Raw genomic sequence first — 19,365 nt, 5'->3', positions numbered from 1 at the left:
TATAATTTATAGGAAACATCTGCTGTGGAAAAACACTTGGCCAGTCTTATGTTATTAGCAGCAGCTTGTAAACTAAGGAACCAATGCTCAACACATCACTACACAGCCAAGCCGAATGGCACAACACTGATAAGTACTCTCATGGGAAGCAAATATTTATATAAAATTTCTTATTAATCGTACATGTTTAAATGCTTGGTTTTAGATGTTTGTCATGCTGGCCTGATTACATACATTTTGTTATTAAGGCAAACAACAGAGATACACTACTTCTTTCCCCAAAAACAGCAAGTTTTGCATTAACAAGGCCTTAAATCTATTGAAGCAATGCAGCAGACTGTCATGCTCCACAGGTTATTCAGTCACTTACAGAGGATTGTACTAAGTTCACATGATTTCAGTTTAGAAGATCTTTAAGTTCTGCAAAGACAAAGTTGAGGAGACTGATAAAAACACACATTAAAAAAAGGCAAAAAAACATATATAAAATAAGTGACTGCTGCTGAATTCATCTCAGAAGTAAAAGCTACAGTGGCATCGAATGCAGCGGTAGAGTTAAGAGTTTAAGGCAATACTGGTAAGCACCACACCACCATATCAGACTGATATCTGGGGTAAGATATCCAGTAATGTAAGTGTTCAGTAAATAATGGCACAGAGGGTCTTTTTTCATTTGTCTTGCATTTTTTCCAGAATTGGCACAATCATGTCAAATTTAGGCCTCTTTGCTGGATCCTCGTTCATGCATATCTTCATGAGCTTGCAAATGTGTGGTGAGATGCCAGGTGGGATAGTGGGCCTCAACCCCTCCAAAGAAACCTGAAATCCAAAACAACAAACATGAAAAACTGCTGAAAAGAAATTAGTGAATCCATTAAACCCAGAACGAAAGGTATGCTTCGCAGAGACAAATCTGCTACTCGGATGATCTTAACGTGTAATAGTCACACTAACCTTCATGCCTATTTCCATGTTTGAAAGGTCAGCAAAGGGCACCTCTCGGGTCACCAACTCCCAGAGCAGGATGGCAAAGCTCCACATGTCTGCTGACCGACGGTTAATCTCTTCAGGTTTCTTCTGCAGGGCTGGAAAGTAAAAACAGCAAAAGGCAAGTTTAACAAAGGTCAAACTCCGTAACCTTTCAGAGTTTGAGTGTGTTTGACAGGTGGCTCTTCACTCTCATATTAGCTTCATTGCACCTGCCAGGATGTGACAAATACTTCTAACTGTTGCATCTATAGCCTAGTGATTTTACATAAGTACTTGGTCTTTAACCTGAACATGGATTGAATCAAACAGATAACATACTGCATTAGATAAAAGGTTCAGGTATGAGAGCATTTCTAGTTATCTAATGTCAAAAACAGATATTTTGGTCTTAGTGACACTGAGAAGAAATGGGTATTTTATAAAACACGCAAAAGGAAAGAATTAAAAAAAAAATTTTTTTACAGGTTTTTCCATTTTTTATGCTAACTTCAGTCTGTATGTTTGTCTTGATATTACCAAATGAGTAATCTGTGCATTCTCCTTGCCAACCAAGCAAGCAGACTGAAAATACTGGCTGCAATAATCACAATATGACTTTCTCACTCAGTCGTGCAGTCCCTGCTGTATTACACTGTAAATGATGCAGAACCGTCCTCTGCAAGCCGCATACATTCATTCCCATCTCATGATGCCGTTTGTGCTCCCGACTTCACAGCTCACCTCCCACTACATACTGCATATAGTTTGTTGCTATGGTAACTGATGGCAACAAATCTCCCGTATACTTGCATTTGCTGCCATCTTCTTCCATGCACTATTTTTACTGAATACATCATGATACAGAATCCTAAGTAAACAGCCTCTTTGCAATAGATCCCTGGTTATTTTCACATTTTGTAATCAGTTTATATTTGTAACTTGTTTAGATTTCTGGATATCTCAAAGGGAAATCAGCTGCAGATTACATCTGGCTCAGAGACAGTCTGGAGTTCCCTGCATCCATCAATCATGCTCTGGCTTCTGTGCTATCATCTGTCACTTTGGATCTTAGCTGTGTGAATGATGCCTACCCTCCGGGGCTACCCATGCAGGCGAGTACATCCTGCCAGGGCACTGGAAGGAGAACTTGACGTCTGCCATACTGATCCTGGCCGTCATGTCTTCATCAATCTGCGGTAAAATGGATCGTCATTTGAGTTGTCACTTTTATGTACCAAGGACAGCACATCCTTTTGTACGATGTTCAGTTTTTATGTCCACACACAGCAACACAATCCCTGCAATAAAAGATCATCTACAACCGTTGCATGTATTATGATCCTGAAATTAAACCTGAAATCCTAAGTTTTTCTTACCATAATACTTTTACTGTTGAGATAATGACGAGGGATCATGGGTTCAAGTGTGTGTAAGAAGGCCATTCCACTTGCAATGTCCAGTGCAAACTTCACTGCCTGTGTCTGGTCCACCACAAAATCTGATAGCAGGATCAGGAACAAATAATAAATTTTAATCAGTTTGATGATTTTCACCAAATAATAGGATGACAGTAGAATTCCTCCTGTATAGACAATGGTGGCACCGGGAGAGACGCTCAAAAAAGTAGTGTATAACATGACAAATCCCTGCAATCAGAATTGGTGACAACTACAGACATTGTGACTGGAGGAGAAGTACTCACTGGTGCCTTCATGCAGCACATTGTAGAGGGAGCCATAAGGCATCCAGTGTGTGATGATGATGGGGTGAGGGGCGGGAGGACACTGACATGCTCCCAACATGGGAAGGACATTCGGGTGGGAAAATATCCTGGGATGGAGCCCAAGAGGTAGGGAGAGAAGCAGACAGACAGACAGACACAAAAAAGCAAATCCACACAGGATTTGACAAACAGGAAGTTTGTGTGAGATGCAACCCCCCAAAATATAAATAATACATTGAGATTGGTTCAACAAACAATGCAAAACAGACAAATGAGTGAAAAGAAAGGCAAAATAACATAGGGACGGTGAAAAGCTGTTTAATGTTTACATAATTACCTGAGTTTGGGATATTCCTCATTGAAGTCTCTGCTTTTCCTTGTGGTCCAGTCACGAACCTTTAGCACCTTAACAACAATCTCATTTCCCTGCCAACGTCCTTGCCACAGCTACAAATGAGACATAAATATAGAAAAAAATACTTTGATGTGTAATTTGTACATGCATACCACTATTCTGTATAGCAAAAGAATGAGAAATTACCTCTCCAGACTGGTTCTCATTTATTTTAGCCAGAAGAGAGAGCTGTTTGTAGTCGATGCCTGCGTGTTTATTTAACGTGCCATTACCTAAACACAGACAAGTAAGCAAACATAAGTGACTCATTATTTATATAAAATGAAGTGGAGCAGTATATGCAAGGAAAAAAAAACACCAAAACTGCAAGGAAGGTAAACAAAAATGGTTTGGAATGCAGGTATAAAACAGCTTCTCTTTCATGCTGAACTGATGGAAACTGGTCATATGAGAAATGATTTGTCATGTCTGTGGAACTCACGGGGCCGAGTTCTTGTGGTGCCTTTCCAAAATGTGTCCTTGAAGGGAATTTTAGTCAAGTTCTGTCCCATTTTCTCTGCCTTTTCTGGATGGTTGTGGAAGAGATTGTAAGGGAAATCATCAGCACAGAGCAAAAAAAGAAACGGATCAATGTCTGAAGTGTAAAAGGTCAGTTTGGATACCTCTGAGGAGCTCCCGCAGGTGAGGTTTGCCTTTGTCCAAGGGAGTTTCCCCATATTTGTTACAGATGCTCACCTGTGCCCCGTTAGTCACAAGGTCCTGAGAGATGGGGAAAGTGCACTGTCTTTGAGTTTTTTAAGTTTTATTAGAAGAAACACATGTCAGGAGATACAGTTACTGTCCTGTGTCAGTCCACCAGGGGGGGTACTAACCTCAGCTACTTGGTCTTGGCCCCAGAAGCAAGCATAATGCAGTGGTGTGTTCCCGTGTTCATTGGCTGCATTAGTGTCTGCTTTGCACTGGATCAGCTAGAAGAGAAGGAGAAACAAAGGATTAAATGGAAAACAAGGCTGGTTCCATCTTGTTTGGGCTGTATACAGGGATGGTGTTGATGCTGCCAAGTCAAATCTGTGTTGCCTGTGGACACATACCAGAGGTATTCAGACATGCCTAATATTAAACTGAATAGCTGCCTGACAGCAACTCTAGAACAGGGGAATCATTACCATCATGGCCTACAATGCAGAAGACCGCACAGGAATACATCATAGCCTTGTATTTTACTTCAATGAGCAGCATGAGCACTTTTTAATAATTATCTGATATTTCTGTCGATGTTTTCTGAAAAGCCCAAGAGGAACACTGCGGTTTTTGTTATGTTATGTAGCTCAGATTATGATCACTAAATGAAGTTCATTCTGGAAACTATGATTATGCTACAGCTGTGGTTTTAAAGGTCAACAATTTGCCTTTATTTTGTTGATTTAAATTGGCCAAAACATTGGACATCAGCTGTGAATTGGGCCTGCAGCTGGTGTATTTATAGCAGTGCTCAGCCACTGCAAAACATCTTTCCCTGGATCAATAAAGCAATAATAAAATATATTCACTCTCTGCTTCTCTCACATAATAAATAGATTGGCCTGGACAGAAATTGGTTTTACTGTCATACTTGGGCTAACAGCCTCCAGAGAAAGTAAATAATCAAATTTCCCTTAAAATGAACAAATTACAAAGCACTCCTTTTTATCTGGTCATGAATCTACAGGAACAGGCCTGACTTCTGCATTTTTTGTGGCTTTTCAAATGACATCATTGCAAGTTTCATAATCTCCCATGTTTATGAGGCAAACCTTAAGTAACCCATCAACACTTGTGTTTTTCTGACACTCTGAAAAGGTGTTTTCAACTTGATCTTTCTATTATGACAATCACTGTCAAAATAACTTCATGAAAAGCTACAGAACAGCTGAAACAACCGTGTATCATCCAGGTGTTAACATGACCTTTACCTTTCCTACGATGTCTCGATGGCCATGGCTGGCAGCGAGGTGCAGAGGTGTGTCATCTCCGCGGTTCATGACGTTAATGCGAGCCCCTCTCATGATGAGCATGTCCACCACGCTGGAACGGCCCTCCCTGCACGCCCAGTGGAGGGGGCTGAAGCCGTGGTCATCTCTACAGTAAGAGGAGCATTTTAGAATCAATACAGATCACACAAAAACATTCATTAGTACAGCAAGGAGATAAAGCAAATGTAATGCAGGCAGGAGAAGCAAAAATACATAGAAACTCTGCACAACGGTTGTCCACATCCGATATTTAAATGTTAATTTCCACATAATCCTGCATAGTCAAGTCAAAATATTGCTCCAAATTTTCCTGTGTTGAATACAATTAATAATAATAAAAAGAGAAAATGTGTAATTGCAATGATTGTGAACTATGTGACTGTAATTTGAGTCATCTGGTTGATTTTAAAGAAAAATGCACAGATTACTAATAACTACGAAATGTGTCTTTTTTTTTCCAAGTTGCACACTTAAACTTGAAAAAATACTTTCATGTTTACACAGTATCTCTCTCTGTTCATGGTCACTGAATCCAAAATATCGCAGAAACTTCTGGTTCTTTAAACTGCAGCTTTTTGTGATTATACAACAGTACAGGCTGACACTGAGATTACAATTTCATTATGAAACTCAAGAAATTTATTTATTAGGGACAGTGCATATTAATGAACATCTACAACAATTGTAGCTGTAAATATGCCAGACTGTAGTAACAGTGCTAATTTCCATCTGTAGTCCCTAGGCGGGTGACAAGAAAGACGATTTGACTAAAGGTAAAACATCATAAGAACACACAAAACAACACAGTAAGGACAATCTACTGATGGTCACAGGCTTGGTTTTCCTTCATCCAAAGTTTAAGTTGTGATTTGAAAGAGGCATATGAGTGTGACTCTCTTATGTTGAGTGGTAAACTGTTCTAATATTCAAATTAATCAAATGAACAGTTTTTTTTAATTACTAAAAACATCTAATTTACGTGTTCACTGAGTCACTTTGAGAGGACTGGAAAAAGAAGCTTTAAACATTGTTCTCCCTCAACACACTATTTTAGTGACTGGATTTCACTAAGTCAGTACTCAGCTGTGAGAATGCGTAATGAGGAATTTATATTTTGCTTTTCTGAAAAAAGGAAGTTGATGCAACTGTAGACGAAGACTTCAGCTAATGGGCCACTGGCACTCATCATTCCTCTTTATCTCAGTGACACTGGCAGAGACACTTGTAGGACAGTGGCCTCGATTACATGACAGAGTGAGTGATGGCGCACCTCCTCAAAGAGAACAAGATAAAGACGGAGAATTAAGACGTAGCCAAAGCTGAGCGACAGTCAATCAGAAAATCAGTGAAATAAGAAAAACAGCATGCTCAACACTTGCTGCGGTCCATACAAGGGCCTGTGAGACTTCCTTCAGTAGTCCTGCACACGCCTGCATCCCAGCTGCTGTGTGTGATTATGTCATTTTTCATTTCCGTGTCTAGTCATGGTCACCTCCCTCATTCAAGTCCTTCCACTCCCACGTCTGCACATTTGACTACATCCTCTCCTTCTCTGTTCCACTATTGCAGCCGACACTGTATTCTATTTTTCATATGGACTTCACATTGCACAATCCTCCTGTTAATAAAGTTATGCATTTTCTGTAGAATTATGAGGCAGTGCAGAGCACAATAATGTGATCTGAGAACTGAGGGAGTATTATGAATCTGAAGGAATCTGACCTTTCTGCCCCCCACCATCAATTCACTGGCTTGTATCCACACATCCTGTGGAGCTCGGCTCAAAACAGCACTGAGAGCCCCACAGAGCCCCTCAGTCCCACAACACACCATCTATCTGTACATCTGGCTGACCTGCTGGATCACACCACAGTTGTTCAGAGTGCAATTTCCTCTCGGTTCAAAAGCCAAATTATAAAAACTAATTAGCTGAAGTTAACAAGACTGGAGGACCCTGCAGACCCACTTTCACTGTTTTTGTTGTTTTGTTGGAGTATGTTCAGGGTAAATGGTAGATTTAGGGAAAACTGAACAAACATATTCTTCGGGAGAGAGACTGCACACAAATACAGGTTTTAAAAGATCAGAAACATTTTTTGGTGTTGATTCTGGATTCATGGCTTATTACAGGTAAAAAATAAACTCTAACAAGTGTAAAGCGGTGAAATGAAACCAAACATCATGGGTTCATTTTGTCTGTGATGCTTATTCATTTATGGCAGAGAGAAAAAAAACAGTTTCAAGAAATTTTAGCAATTATCATGTTTATGTGCAATAGTTAAACTTTGAGTTATACTATAAATAACCCATTTTAATACCAACATTCAGTACCAAAACGTGACATAATATATTGTAACCTTATCTAAATGTAGTTTACTTCTTTTATACATTCTGTTTTGTAAGTTTTTCATTTTTCTTACAACTGAAGGAGGGTTGACTGAGAAATGTCTAAGACAAAAGGAAAAGAAAAGAAACAAATGAGAAAAATGAGGAAACCTGTCAAAAATATGAAATATTTGCTTTGAGGAAATAATTTGGTGCAAGGTACAACCTTATATAGAACAAGTTTTTGCTTCCTTTTTCATCATTAGTTTAATTTTGGTGCATGTATCTGTAAAAATGGCAAACTTCTGTTAACTTCAAAACTGTTTTTTTCCTAGAATCATTAGAGCCAGTAACTGTGACTGACATGGCATGACTTATTCAGATTAATACTGTAAGCTCATGAAATCCAAGCACTCTTGTTTGTGTGATACTTACTGTTACGAATCCATAAATGTGCCCTAATACATTAGTGTGACTTCATGTGATAGACTGAGGCCTTGGCTGTCTCTGAGTGTATTTCTATCCATGGCTCACTTTTTATAGGATAGATTTTCCCTTTAAGCTGGCTTCATCCGCACAACCCAAAGGCACTTGAGTGCCAGGGTTTTCTCCTGCTCACCCCCTCCACTCTGGCTGTGGTAATTTATTTCAGGCACTTCCACCTGCCAACAGCACTCAGTTTAGCGGGCAGAAAAAGCCGAGGATGAGCCCCTGTCTGCCCCCTGTATGTCTCTGCCCCAACATCCCCACCAGGTCATATAACAAGATGTGGATGAAGCCACAAGAACTCAGACAATCACAAAACCAAGTATAAGCACAGTAGTGTTTATAGTTTACAGTGGGGGAATATTCATTTAGCTTCAACTTTGTGAAAATGACTGCTCACATGATTTGTATAGGGTTTACACTGTCATTTCTGACACGTTATATAGTTACTGTGTTATAATAGAAATGGAACATTTTTGAAAATCTTGCTTATTGTTTTTTTCTAGCCATAGAAAAAATTAGGAACTACCGAGTTCCTGTAAAAGTCTATGAAACCTCTTGTCCGTTTGTGACATATATTCTTTTTTGGGGTTTGACACTGTTGTCAAAAGTCTGTACATAGGAACTTCTGAAACAATAGCACTTGCCCAATACAATATTAGTAGAGTATATTACTCCAAGACTTACAACAGGCACTTATTGTTGCTTCAGAAAAAGATATTTATATAAAATTCACCCGGGAAATTTGACCTCAGCTTTTTTTTTTTTTAATAATCTTGGAAAAAATGAAGGTTGATCTTCTGTCCTTAGCATTAGTGTGAGGAAAATAAGATGCCATGTGGGAAACAGTTCTTCACACATGTACAAAGCTTCTTTTGAATGTCCTTTTTGAGGAGGCTATATACAGATAACCATCAAAGCCATGATTATAGACTTTTAGGCCAAAGAAAACAAGGACTGAGAGTCTCACTCCTCTACTTAAAAAAATTCAACATAAGTGGAGCACAGGGGAAGAGTGAAAGTTGGCAACAGAGTGAAGGAAAAAAAAGACTGAATGATATTATGAAGACCAAAAGTTAAAAGGAAAATGTTTAGGAGGATTTGACTGTAAACTTTGCAATTAACTCCTGATTCAGCGGAAATGTGGAGGGGAAATGAGTGAACTATCTAATACCGTTGGGAGACACATACCGGAAACACATAAGAGTATGGGAAGGTGATGTACTCTGTTAGGGCTTTCCAAGCATTCCTCTTTGAAAAAAAAAAAAAAATCACTATTGGGCCAAACATACACACAAAGATCCTCTGTCTCGTCACACATAATTCTTCCAGTGCCTGCTGCAATAATCTCCACCCCTCCCTCTCATTTTGGTAGGTGGTAGACTGCTCCCTTGAGGCCTGCGTGTTATTCCTTGTAAGGAGATTCAGCATTCCACTACTACTCTTTGTCCGGGAGTTACATCAGTGTAAACACACTGTCATCAAGGAGGACAAAAAATACAGTACAGACATTACTCTCACACACCTACATATTGTGGATTTGGTAAAATACAATAAGAAAGGGAAACAAGAAGTTATGCTGTCTTACAGTGGGAACAGAAAGGGCAAAAATAAATGTGCTACACCAGTGGGGGAGATATATCAACCGGAAAAGGGAACCTGACATGCAATCAGCTAATGGACAAGTCACATGTGGCATATGCATACTGTATCTGCATCAGGCAAATGCAAAAACAGACTGACAGCAGTGGTAGAATTTATGCAGGTACAAGAAAACGGAGCAAACATTAAGTACAGTGCAGCCATTAAAAACAGGAAACTAATCTTTCTTTTTGCTGTACAGAAATGAAGTTCAAAGACAAAAATCAAACCTACTGGAGGAAAAATTCTTGGCTCTTGATTTGGCATTTCATGTTTTAAAAATGCAACCTAAACTATAAATGATTTCTTGAGTCTGATTTTTGTTTTTAGACAACTACTTGTTGATTTGAAAATTCTAAAACTAATCACATTGAAGAAAATTGTTGTTTATGCTCTTAACCCATTTTTACATAAAGACAAAAAGGACCAGTTCCAAGGTACATATATTCATCATAAATATCAATTCTTTTTGTCGTCTTTGAAAACAATGTCCATTAGAGCAAATCAGATGAAATGCTTCTTGGGTGGTCATCACAAGCCAAGGTTTTCTTTAAAAAGTCAGCTGAGAATAAAGACATAGCAAAGGACTGACTGATGATCCCTTAACTATCAAACATGTTTGTGTAGTAAACATGTCAAATCGGAGAAAAATGTCTAAAGTTCCCTCTGTACACCGATACTGTAGTATTCATCTCCCCAGAGCAAATTCCAGTCTGAAGTTTTTCTTTCTTTTCTTTTTTTTTTTTTTTTTTTATCTCTGTGGAGCCTGAATTTAGTGAGAGCAACAACTGCAGGCATGACTAACTCAACCAAAACAGCAGGTTTCCTGTCCAACATCATGCTTTTGAATTATCCTGCTGGCATTCAGGACATAAACATGCACCCACAAGGAAGTGGGTTCACTGGCGGGCTACAATCTCACTGAGGACTGAAGGGGTGGGCTTTCAGACAGAACCAGGAAAACGTTCTGATGATATGAACATTATCTGCTATACCATCACAAATTCATGTTGGGGCAACTTGCATTCAGATGAGTAACATAGGGAAAAATCCATCACTGGCTGAAAAATGAAGATGCAAGTGAGAGGAAGTTTGACGTGATCTCAAAGTTCTCTTGTAGAATAACTGAATAACTACATGAAATAAACAACTTTTACTCATGAAGGTAAAGACGTGTTCTAATAAGGAGAAGAATCTGCTGGACTTGAGATAACAGTCATTCTAAGGGGCACTTTTATTGATTTCTATGTTGCAGTCCTGACATAAATTGAGTTAGACTTTAGATTTAATTTGCTTAACCAGCCCCTGACTAAGTGCTATTTGTCACTTCTGGTTAGTATATTATTAATAACAAACTGCACAAATAAATAAAGTTGGTCAATCTTGGCTCACCCTTGATTGAGGTCATTTTCTGTGTTGTCCAACCATAGGCGAACGGCTACTGCATTGCCTTCCCGGCACTGGGTGAAGATATCATCCATTTTACTGACGTTCTCTGTTCTTCCTTAATGTACAGTGAGAGTCAATGCAGAACTAAACTGGTACAGGCAAGAAAGGCGGCCAAAGGGTGTCCTGGCCGGCATCAGTCCCTCATCTGGGACTGAATCAGTAGCTCAGTGTCACTCACACAACTCTGAAAAGGGACACAAAAGGGAAGTTACTCTTTCAGCATGTTTTTTTCGGCTTGATCTCTTTTCCAAGCATGTGTAAACTCTCCGTCTGTCGCACAAACGTCAACAAAATTAAAAAGAAGTAATAAGGAAATGTAGTATTGAGCAATCTTATCCACCTTAGTAACACTGGGTGGGTATACTGCTGACTGCTGAGTGACTCACAGCATTTGGCCATGACAAGCACCATGTACACTAGAGCTGATAAGTGTTTCTATTCAGTGTCATGACATGTTTTGCATTCTCTTTACACTCTACTAAGCAATGCCAGTTGCAATACATAGAAAAAAATGTATGCAGATTTACTTCTAAGGAAAGTAAGTAAAAATAGGCAAAAAACAAACTATAACACTACTTATTAAAAGAGCAGGGTCACTTAAACATAAATAGCTTAAAAACATATAGCAAGAGAGTAAAATGAGTACATCTGAAACCTAATAATGTTTGAATAACATAAGTAAACTCATGAAGAGGGGCATTGTGTGTGATAATACATGACTCACAAGAAGCAAAAACTGGATCTACATGGATACTAGTACTACTAAATGGGATGGGCTCTGCTTAATATACTATGAATCCACTTTAAATAAACTCTGACTCAGGTTGAGAGCAATTTGTGACATAAACTCTAAATAAATATCCGTTGTCTGCAACAATCTGGCTAGCTACACTGCTATCTAGCTAACACAGGGGAAGGGTCCTCTTAAAGTCAGTTAAAGCCTCTAACTCTTGGCAGAATCACCAGGAGCTTATACTAAGTTGAATACACTAAAAAGATTAATTTATCTTCTCATACCAACCCTAGTAAGCATCCCGTGATTGACAAAATAAGACAGTAGCAGCTTTTGCTAACATGCTAACTATCTTGACTCGGCGCAGTGTCTCCGTGTCTCTCGTTTGTCGCTGACTGAATTGGAAGGCACAGCTACGTTTATTATTTCGTCGTTTAACTAGTCAAAACTGAAATGTATATCACTACAATGAGGTTAACTTACCTGATTTATCCCCCCGTTGTCGCGTTAAGCAGACAAACACAGAAGAAGTTATTAGCAGCGTTATGTTATCTCCTGAAGATTGAATGCTATGGTACGTCCACACCCTCGCCGCTGTACGTACGTGGTAACGTTCATATTTGAGGAAGAAAGCAGCCACCCCCTAGAGGACACAGAGGGTGCTGCACGGAGCACAGGTATTCACAGCCTCGGGTTATGACTTTTAACAGGCGTCAACAAAGCGTGATTGGAGTTATTCACATGTCCTCAAGTGGAAGTGTGTCAAATCCATTTCATGCCGTGTTTTGGTGCCATGTTTCAAGGGAGTGGTGGGAACTAAATCCATTACCAGTTGTGGAAGAAGTGGTACCACAATGTAGAAATACTCTGCATTAAAACAAACTGTTAAGTACAAAAGTGTTGCAATAAAAATATTAAAGTAAAAGAGCGGAATGGATAACATACACTACTATGCAAAAGTATATGCAATTAAGTATGTAATTTATGTAATCTTCACCTTTGTTGTTTTTGGAGAGGTGTAAAGAGCATACACATATGATTTACAGTCTTCATTCAAATGCAACAAGAAAGTACAATAAATATGGGCAAAGTTTTTAAAATTACAGATTATAATGCAGTAAAAAAAAAGTTGTTGTTAAGGTTTTAGAGTAATGCAGTAAATGTTTGTTGTCTGCATAAAATAGTTCAAGATATGATGAGTACAAAACAGGTCAGTAAAATACTTATCACTTAGGTTTATTCAATTTTTTAAGCTGTTTACATATTTTCTGTACATTGCTTGCTAAAACAGCAACCTTGATTCTACTAGGTGGCTTACTACTGGTTTAATATTACTCTATAGGTCTATAAGTTATTGCATAATAATAATGCATTATAATTGTGCGGCCCATTTCAGTTTTCTTTTAACATCATAAATTATTGGCTGAGATTTATAATATGAATCTGGAAGGTAAGTTGTAGACTCAGCAGGGTTACCAAACAATGGTGTAAAGAAAAAAAGCTAAACTTTATCCACCAGATCTTAGACAATGTAAATATGAAGTATTTTAAAATGGAAACACTTGGATAAAGTGAAGTACGGAGCCTCAAGTGCTGCATGAATCACTTTAAATCCATTTGTATCAATTGTATATGCATTTTTTTTTTTTTATTAATCTTGTAAGTAATTTTTATTTCTTGTTTTCATTATGTAGCTTATGAGAAAAAATACTGAAAATAAAAATGCCACAATGTCATTATGTCAAGATTTGTCACAGTCATACAATTAGTTTAAAATTTGTTTAACACCAGTATTTTTGTTTATTTAATTTGATATAGATACGAAATAAGGTAAGATGAGATAAAATGAAAATAATTCTAATATTTGTCAACTTTTCATAATCTTGCGGTCGTTATCACCTAAAATAGAAAATTAATTCAACTATATTTTACATTTCAATGAAAGACCTCATTTCCCAAAAGTCTCTAGTATGTGACGTCATCTTCACGCGTCTGTAGTTCTGTTTTGCTTCCTGGACGCACATGAGACAAACCAACGTGGCTTGTGGAGAATTATTGCTTCTGTTCAATGAAATTACACTTTAGTGGAATAACAGTAGTAACATTTCCATAAAAAACATCGTGTGCGGTCGAACAAACCGTTTAACCCGCGTTTACTCTGCTGCTTAATAGGATCTGGGTAAGTAACTGAATAAAGTAGTAGTAGTAGTTTTATAGCTGCTTTACTAAATCTCTAGTTGATATATTTTGATGTCGTTTTTCACATGTTTTCCTTGTAGAGATCCTGCAATTATGTTTAATCAAGATGAAGACTGGAGTGACGATCCGGATGCTAAAGTCCTGAGTGAAAGTGTCTTAAAAAACACACAGAAGGCGAACAGCAGCACAAATGTCAAAGTAAGGGAAAAGTCAGTAAAGTTAAAGTTAAATGACAGGCCAGCAGGGTTCATTTGTAGTATTAAATATATAGGTTTTTGTAAATGATCAGACATAAAGTATCTAACCCACATTAAAGCAGTTACAGAGTACATTTCAACAGTAATAACCAAAATGAACACTAGGCTATAATGACACTACAATTCTCTGCACTTTAGTTGCCATTATCCAAAAGAGTGTCTCCCTGATGATATACCTATTATCAGTCCAAAGGTGTTGGAAAGAAGAGCCTGCTGCGGACACTGCAGACGCTGGGGTCAGTACCAGAATGGAAGAACGATGACCATCAGCGGAATAGTGACAGTGAGACAGAAGCAGCTCCAGCACACACCAAGAAGAAAAAGAAAAGAAGGAAAAAGAGAAAGCAAGGTGATGTATCAGAAGAGCTGGTGGATAAGGATGACATGGATCAACATGTTATGGAAGAGAAACCCGCAACAAAAAAGAAGAAGAAAGACAAAGTTGGTGAGTAAAATCTTAAAGTCCAACTGCACACTGACATCTCTGACTGTAACTCTGAGAAACTAGTGATTCATCTATTTTTATCCTTTTGAAGGCGGCCCAAAAACAAAACCTACATCTGAAGGTGACAGAAAGGTGGAGACAACAGTCAATGCAAAAGTGAAGACAAACAAACCAGAGAATACAGAGAAACTCAGCAGAAAACAGTGGAAAAACAAAATGAAAAACAAGAGGAACTGTAAAAATAAATATCGCCCCCATAAGCCTGATGAGGAAGTAAATAAAGCAGAAACTCCAGATAAACAGAAGCCAAAGGAAGAAGGAAAAACAGATACTTATAGCAGCAACAACAACAGCAAAGAGACTGTACCCAAGGTGCCAGTCCAGAAAAAAGAGATTGAACACAAACCGAAAAAAAGGAAAAATAGTGAAGTCGACCCAAAAACACAAACTCTGAAAGAAGAAAAACAGCTGAATAGGAAAGAGAACGAGGTCGAAAAAGGTGAAACCAACTCCCCTGCTGATGGGCCACAGAAGACAGTAGATAAAACTAAAGCAGAGGTCACTGATGAGCAGGAGCATCAGACACCAGTGAAAAGACTGAAACCTGAACTCAACAAAGAACGAAGTCTGAAAAGAGAAAAGTTGCGGAAGATGCTCCTCAGCCAGGACACGGACCAAACTCAGAGTCCCACGGTGCAGAAAGAGGAGCCAGCAGTAGTGCCAGATGAGGTAAAACAAGACCGCTCCACCTCCCTCAGGTCCCGCATGGAGCAGCGTTTGGAGTCAGCTCGTTTCCGCTACATCAATGAAGTTTTGTACAGCACGACCAGCGGTGAGGCCAAGCGCATGTTCAAACAGGATCCTGAGGCATTTTGGATCTACCACAAGGGATACACAGCACAGGTTCAGAGGTGGCCAGCCAATCCTGTGGATGCCATTATTCATTTTATTCAGCAAAAGTAAGTTCTCTGAGTTTAAAAATGGATCTAGTTTTATATTAGTTTCCTAAAAGCATCTGAAACTGAAGTCCAAAAAGAACAAAATCTCTTTTTTTCAAACCTGTTTATTAATTTTTAATTAGTAAACAAACGCCTTTAAGACAGGACAAAACACAAGCGAGGAAGAATAATGTAAAAATAAAAAACAAATGGATTTTTTCCAAGTAAATGATCAATTTGCACTTTGAAGTTTATTGCAATGGGAGCTAAATATAAATAAAAAGAAGACAGATTTTATGCAACTGTGTACATTAATATAATCAAGGAATGGTTTCCATATTCTTTCAGAGACATTGATTTTGTGATGCATGAGGCAGGTTAGAAAGTCCAGGGCTGAAGAATATTTTTCCTGGGACAAAATGTCATAACATATAATTTTTTCTGATATATGTCAGTTATATGACTGCTGGGAAGACCCAGAGGGAGAGAAACTGGGTCAAGTTCACACTTCATTTTCAAAACCTTTTGTATTTCAAATAAAACATTCTAATATTTTTGTATTTTTACACAAAACCAGAAACACTGAGTAAGATCACCACTTCCTGCCTTACATTTAAGGCAAAATAGAGACCTGCTTTCTGTATATTTAGAGACAGTTTGGAGCAGTATGTCCTCTATGCAGTATTAGTTGCAATATTTTTGTGTGGAAAATCTCTCATTGAGGAGATGATTGACTTGTGTCAGTAACAAACCTTACATTAATTTGCTGAGACAGTTATTCTCTTTAAAATAGTGCATCACACTGGGCCTTTGAGTGATGCTTAGTTTGGCTGCTGAAGAGTGTATTTCTGTTACCATCAGCAGTTTGGGAGAAGATGGAAAAATTGAGGCCAAATCCCTCCTTGACCTGCTAATAGTATAGGTTATGTACGTCAATGAGTTGTGCAATTTAGTAAAAAAGTCTTATTAGGATTATTGTGGAAATATTGTGAATCCATATGGTCAACTCTCAAGAATGTTACACAGAATACTGATAATTTTGAAACATACTTTTCCAACTCAAACATAACAACCTGAATTACAATTGAAAGGCAAGTTTAATTATATCGTGCATTTCATACACAAAGGCAGTTACATAAATAAGAGGAACATTTAGAGGAGTCAAAAATCAGACAGTTAAAAACATGATATATAAAACAATAGAAAGGAATAGAATAAAATAAAGGAATGAAAGGAATAAAATGTATAAAACCTGCATTAAAATGATTAGAGGATGATATAATCCTCCAAACTTGGATTAATTGAGGCTTGTAGAAAAGTGTAAGTTATAGAGTTCATTCATAGGCACACGAAGAGAAATGTTTTTGACCTGGTTGTAAAAAATATCTACATTTGGGCCAAATCTGAGCTCTACAGGCAGTTTGTTCCAGTTATTTGCAAAGTAAGAATAACTTGTGGTTACATTCATTATACAATTTGTACATGGTACTTCTCACTCTGCTCATTGTTACTGAATCTGAAATATCACCCGACACACACTATTATATAATTACATTGTATGACGTTGACTTGTGATTAATTGTACAGCTTTATTAGACTGTAACTGAAATGGAATTAAACTATCACCTGTTTCTGTTTAATACTTTCATCTCCTCTGTCTCCCAGACCTTCCTCTCTGGTGGTTGCAGACTTCGGTTGTGGCGACTGTAAGATAGCGCAGAGCGTCAAGAACAAAGTGCACAGCTTCGACTTCGCAGCGACATGCGAGCTTGTTACTGTCTGTGACATGGCCAACGTGAGTGTGTGCTTTATCCATTCTTCCTTGTGAATAATAATAAACACTGCCTCGGTGAGAATGACACAGATTCCATGTCTGCAGGTCCCACTGGAGGACGCCTCCGTGGACATCGCAGTGTTCTGCCTTTCTCTCATGGGAACCAACCTGGCAGATTTTTTAGCCGAAGCAAACCGTGTCTTAAAGATGAGGTAAAAGATGTTACATTTATATAGCATAGGCCTGTTTTTTTAATATACAGGGATTCTGCAATCATTAAAAAGCATTAAACCTCACTAAATAGATTTTGTGAAAATTAAGGCCTTAAATGGCAATAAAAAACATTAAATTCAATGTCCAGAGGCATTAAAAAATTAAATACACTTGATGGAAAAAAGTATTGTTATTCTCAATTTAATTTTGATTATATAAACATTTAATAATTTTGATCGGAAGTGTAGTATGATGATTGACAGGCAGAACCCTTTAATTGGCTATTGTTTATGGCCGTTTAAGTGACAACACTGAATGCTTGGAATGCAACATGCTGTGAGTATGTTCATGCTGTGGCAAAAAAGTGGAGGGATTATTAGCAAATGTCGGAAAAATGGGAAATTGCAAGTTTCAGCAGAAGTGATTGGAGGAGGAACTATTCAGAACCTGGTTAAGCCTATTGATGGTAAACTGTCATAAAACTATATATAAAACTATATCTGCAGTTGGACGTGGGCTTTAAATTTGTTTAAAGTGGCAATAAAAGGCATTAAATTAGATTTGCTGATACCTGCAGAAACCCTGATATACATACACTATATTTCTTTTCTTGATAATATATTAACACAATATCATATTATTATAGGGGTATCCTGAAAATAGCAGAGGTGGCAAGTAGATTTGAGAATGCACGGAACTTCATCACTGCACTGTCAAATCTGGGATTCAAGATGGTGTCCAAGGTGAGAAAACACAAGATGATACTACAGTCCCCACTTTTTTTTTTTTTTTGATATAAGCGTCACTTATTTTACCCTGTTATCTAATAGAGTTTGGTTTTTATCCCAATTGACATTTGATTAAGATGTTATTCACAAGGTGGCAAGTTTTCTTATTTAGAGCAGATACATAGATTCACTTTTAGTCAAATAAACTTGAATGTGATTTAACGACGCTGAGGTTAGTGGTCATATAATGCACACGTTCACACCTGCCCCTAAAATGCAAAGAATGTTTTGTATCATTTTTGTCTTTTTTTTTTTTTTTTTCCTTCAGGACACAGAAAACACTCATTTCTACTCCTTTGAATTTGTGAAGACCGGACCAGCTCCTGAAAATATCAAAAAATTTGGACTGCAACTGAAGCCTTGTGTGTATAAGAAACGATGAGGAGATAAGAGAGGACTTCAGTTAAAGTACAACTCTATAAAATTTTCCCCACGTTTTGGGTCCACTGTTTCTTAAAGCAGTTATTTCACAGTTTGTTTGTTTTTTTACACCAAATCAAGATGAGTGATGTCTGGAAGCCATTGCAATACTTGTACATAATTGTTTTCATATTGTTCTCCACAAATATATTTCTTCAGCTTTAACATCTGTCTGTGGTTGAGGATGTGATAATTAATAAAATCTCCTCCTGTTGTGATCGGCTAGAGTGAAACCTGACATACACACTCAAATGCAAGTGCAAGGAACACATTTCAGGTAAAAACAAAAAAGTGATGTAGATGTTAAGCTTTTCTTATTAAAATGCTCAAAATTGAGGGAAAAAAGGAACATTAAGAAAAAATATTGGAAAGAGTTTTCGAGTAAAGCATTAGGTACGTATTAGAAGTTATCATTTGACCATTAAACATTGAAGTTTTGCCAAATAAACTAAAATACATGAGGGAAAAGGGCAACTGGAGAGATCCTGATTACATTCAATCAGCTGTATTCCTTACTTTGCATACATTCGCCACTAGAGGGAGTAACAACACTGCAGCCTCAAAAGGTGAATAGGTTAACTGCATCTGGATCAAAATGATTTCGTCCTTTTGTTGGACCACATGGCTCTCCATTCAGA

At 37.9% G+C, this 19,365-nt stretch overlaps 2 protein-coding genes across 2 annotated transcripts; one reads left to right on the top strand and one right to left on the bottom strand.

Annotated features, from left to right (window-relative positions):
* Positions 1 to 194: 194 nt before the first annotated feature.
* On the bottom strand, positions 195 to 12,306 carry LOC115431984 (integrin-linked protein kinase). Its single transcript, XM_030152739.1, has 13 exons — positions 12,177 to 12,306; positions 10,904 to 11,144; positions 5,000 to 5,165; positions 3,920 to 4,015; positions 3,710 to 3,806; positions 3,529 to 3,612; positions 3,234 to 3,319; positions 3,030 to 3,139; positions 2,672 to 2,799; positions 2,346 to 2,467; positions 2,061 to 2,160; positions 955 to 1,085; positions 195 to 819 (listed from the first exon to the last, which is right to left on the bottom strand). The coding sequence occupies exons 2-13, from the start codon at positions 10,990 to 10,992 to the stop codon at positions 670 to 672; spliced, it is 1,359 nt and encodes a 452-aa protein (XP_030008599.1). The 5' UTR covers positions 10,993 to 11,144; positions 12,177 to 12,306; the 3' UTR covers positions 195 to 669.
* Positions 12,307 to 13,701: 1,395 nt separating this feature from the next.
* rrp8 (ribosomal RNA processing 8) lies at positions 13,702 to 18,999 on the top strand. Its single transcript, XM_030152729.1, has 8 exons — positions 13,702 to 13,872; positions 13,973 to 14,090; positions 14,336 to 14,594; positions 14,686 to 15,553; positions 17,198 to 17,327; positions 17,412 to 17,518; positions 18,166 to 18,262; positions 18,576 to 18,999. Exons 2-8 carry the CDS (start codon positions 13,986 to 13,988, stop codon positions 18,687 to 18,689), a joined length of 1,680 nt encoding a protein of 559 aa, XP_030008589.1. The 5' UTR covers positions 13,702 to 13,872; positions 13,973 to 13,985; the 3' UTR covers positions 18,690 to 18,999.
* The last annotated feature ends 366 nt before the right edge of the window (positions 19,000 to 19,365 follow it).

The sequence above is a fragment of the Sphaeramia orbicularis genome, chromosome 13 (assembly GCF_902148855.1).
Source record: "Sphaeramia orbicularis chromosome 13, fSphaOr1.1, whole genome shotgun sequence".
Taxonomy (NCBI): domain Eukaryota; kingdom Metazoa; phylum Chordata; class Actinopteri; order Kurtiformes; family Apogonidae; genus Sphaeramia; species Sphaeramia orbicularis.
Note: the sequence above shows the minus strand (reverse complement) of the source record. Positions and strands in the feature narration are given on the sequence as shown.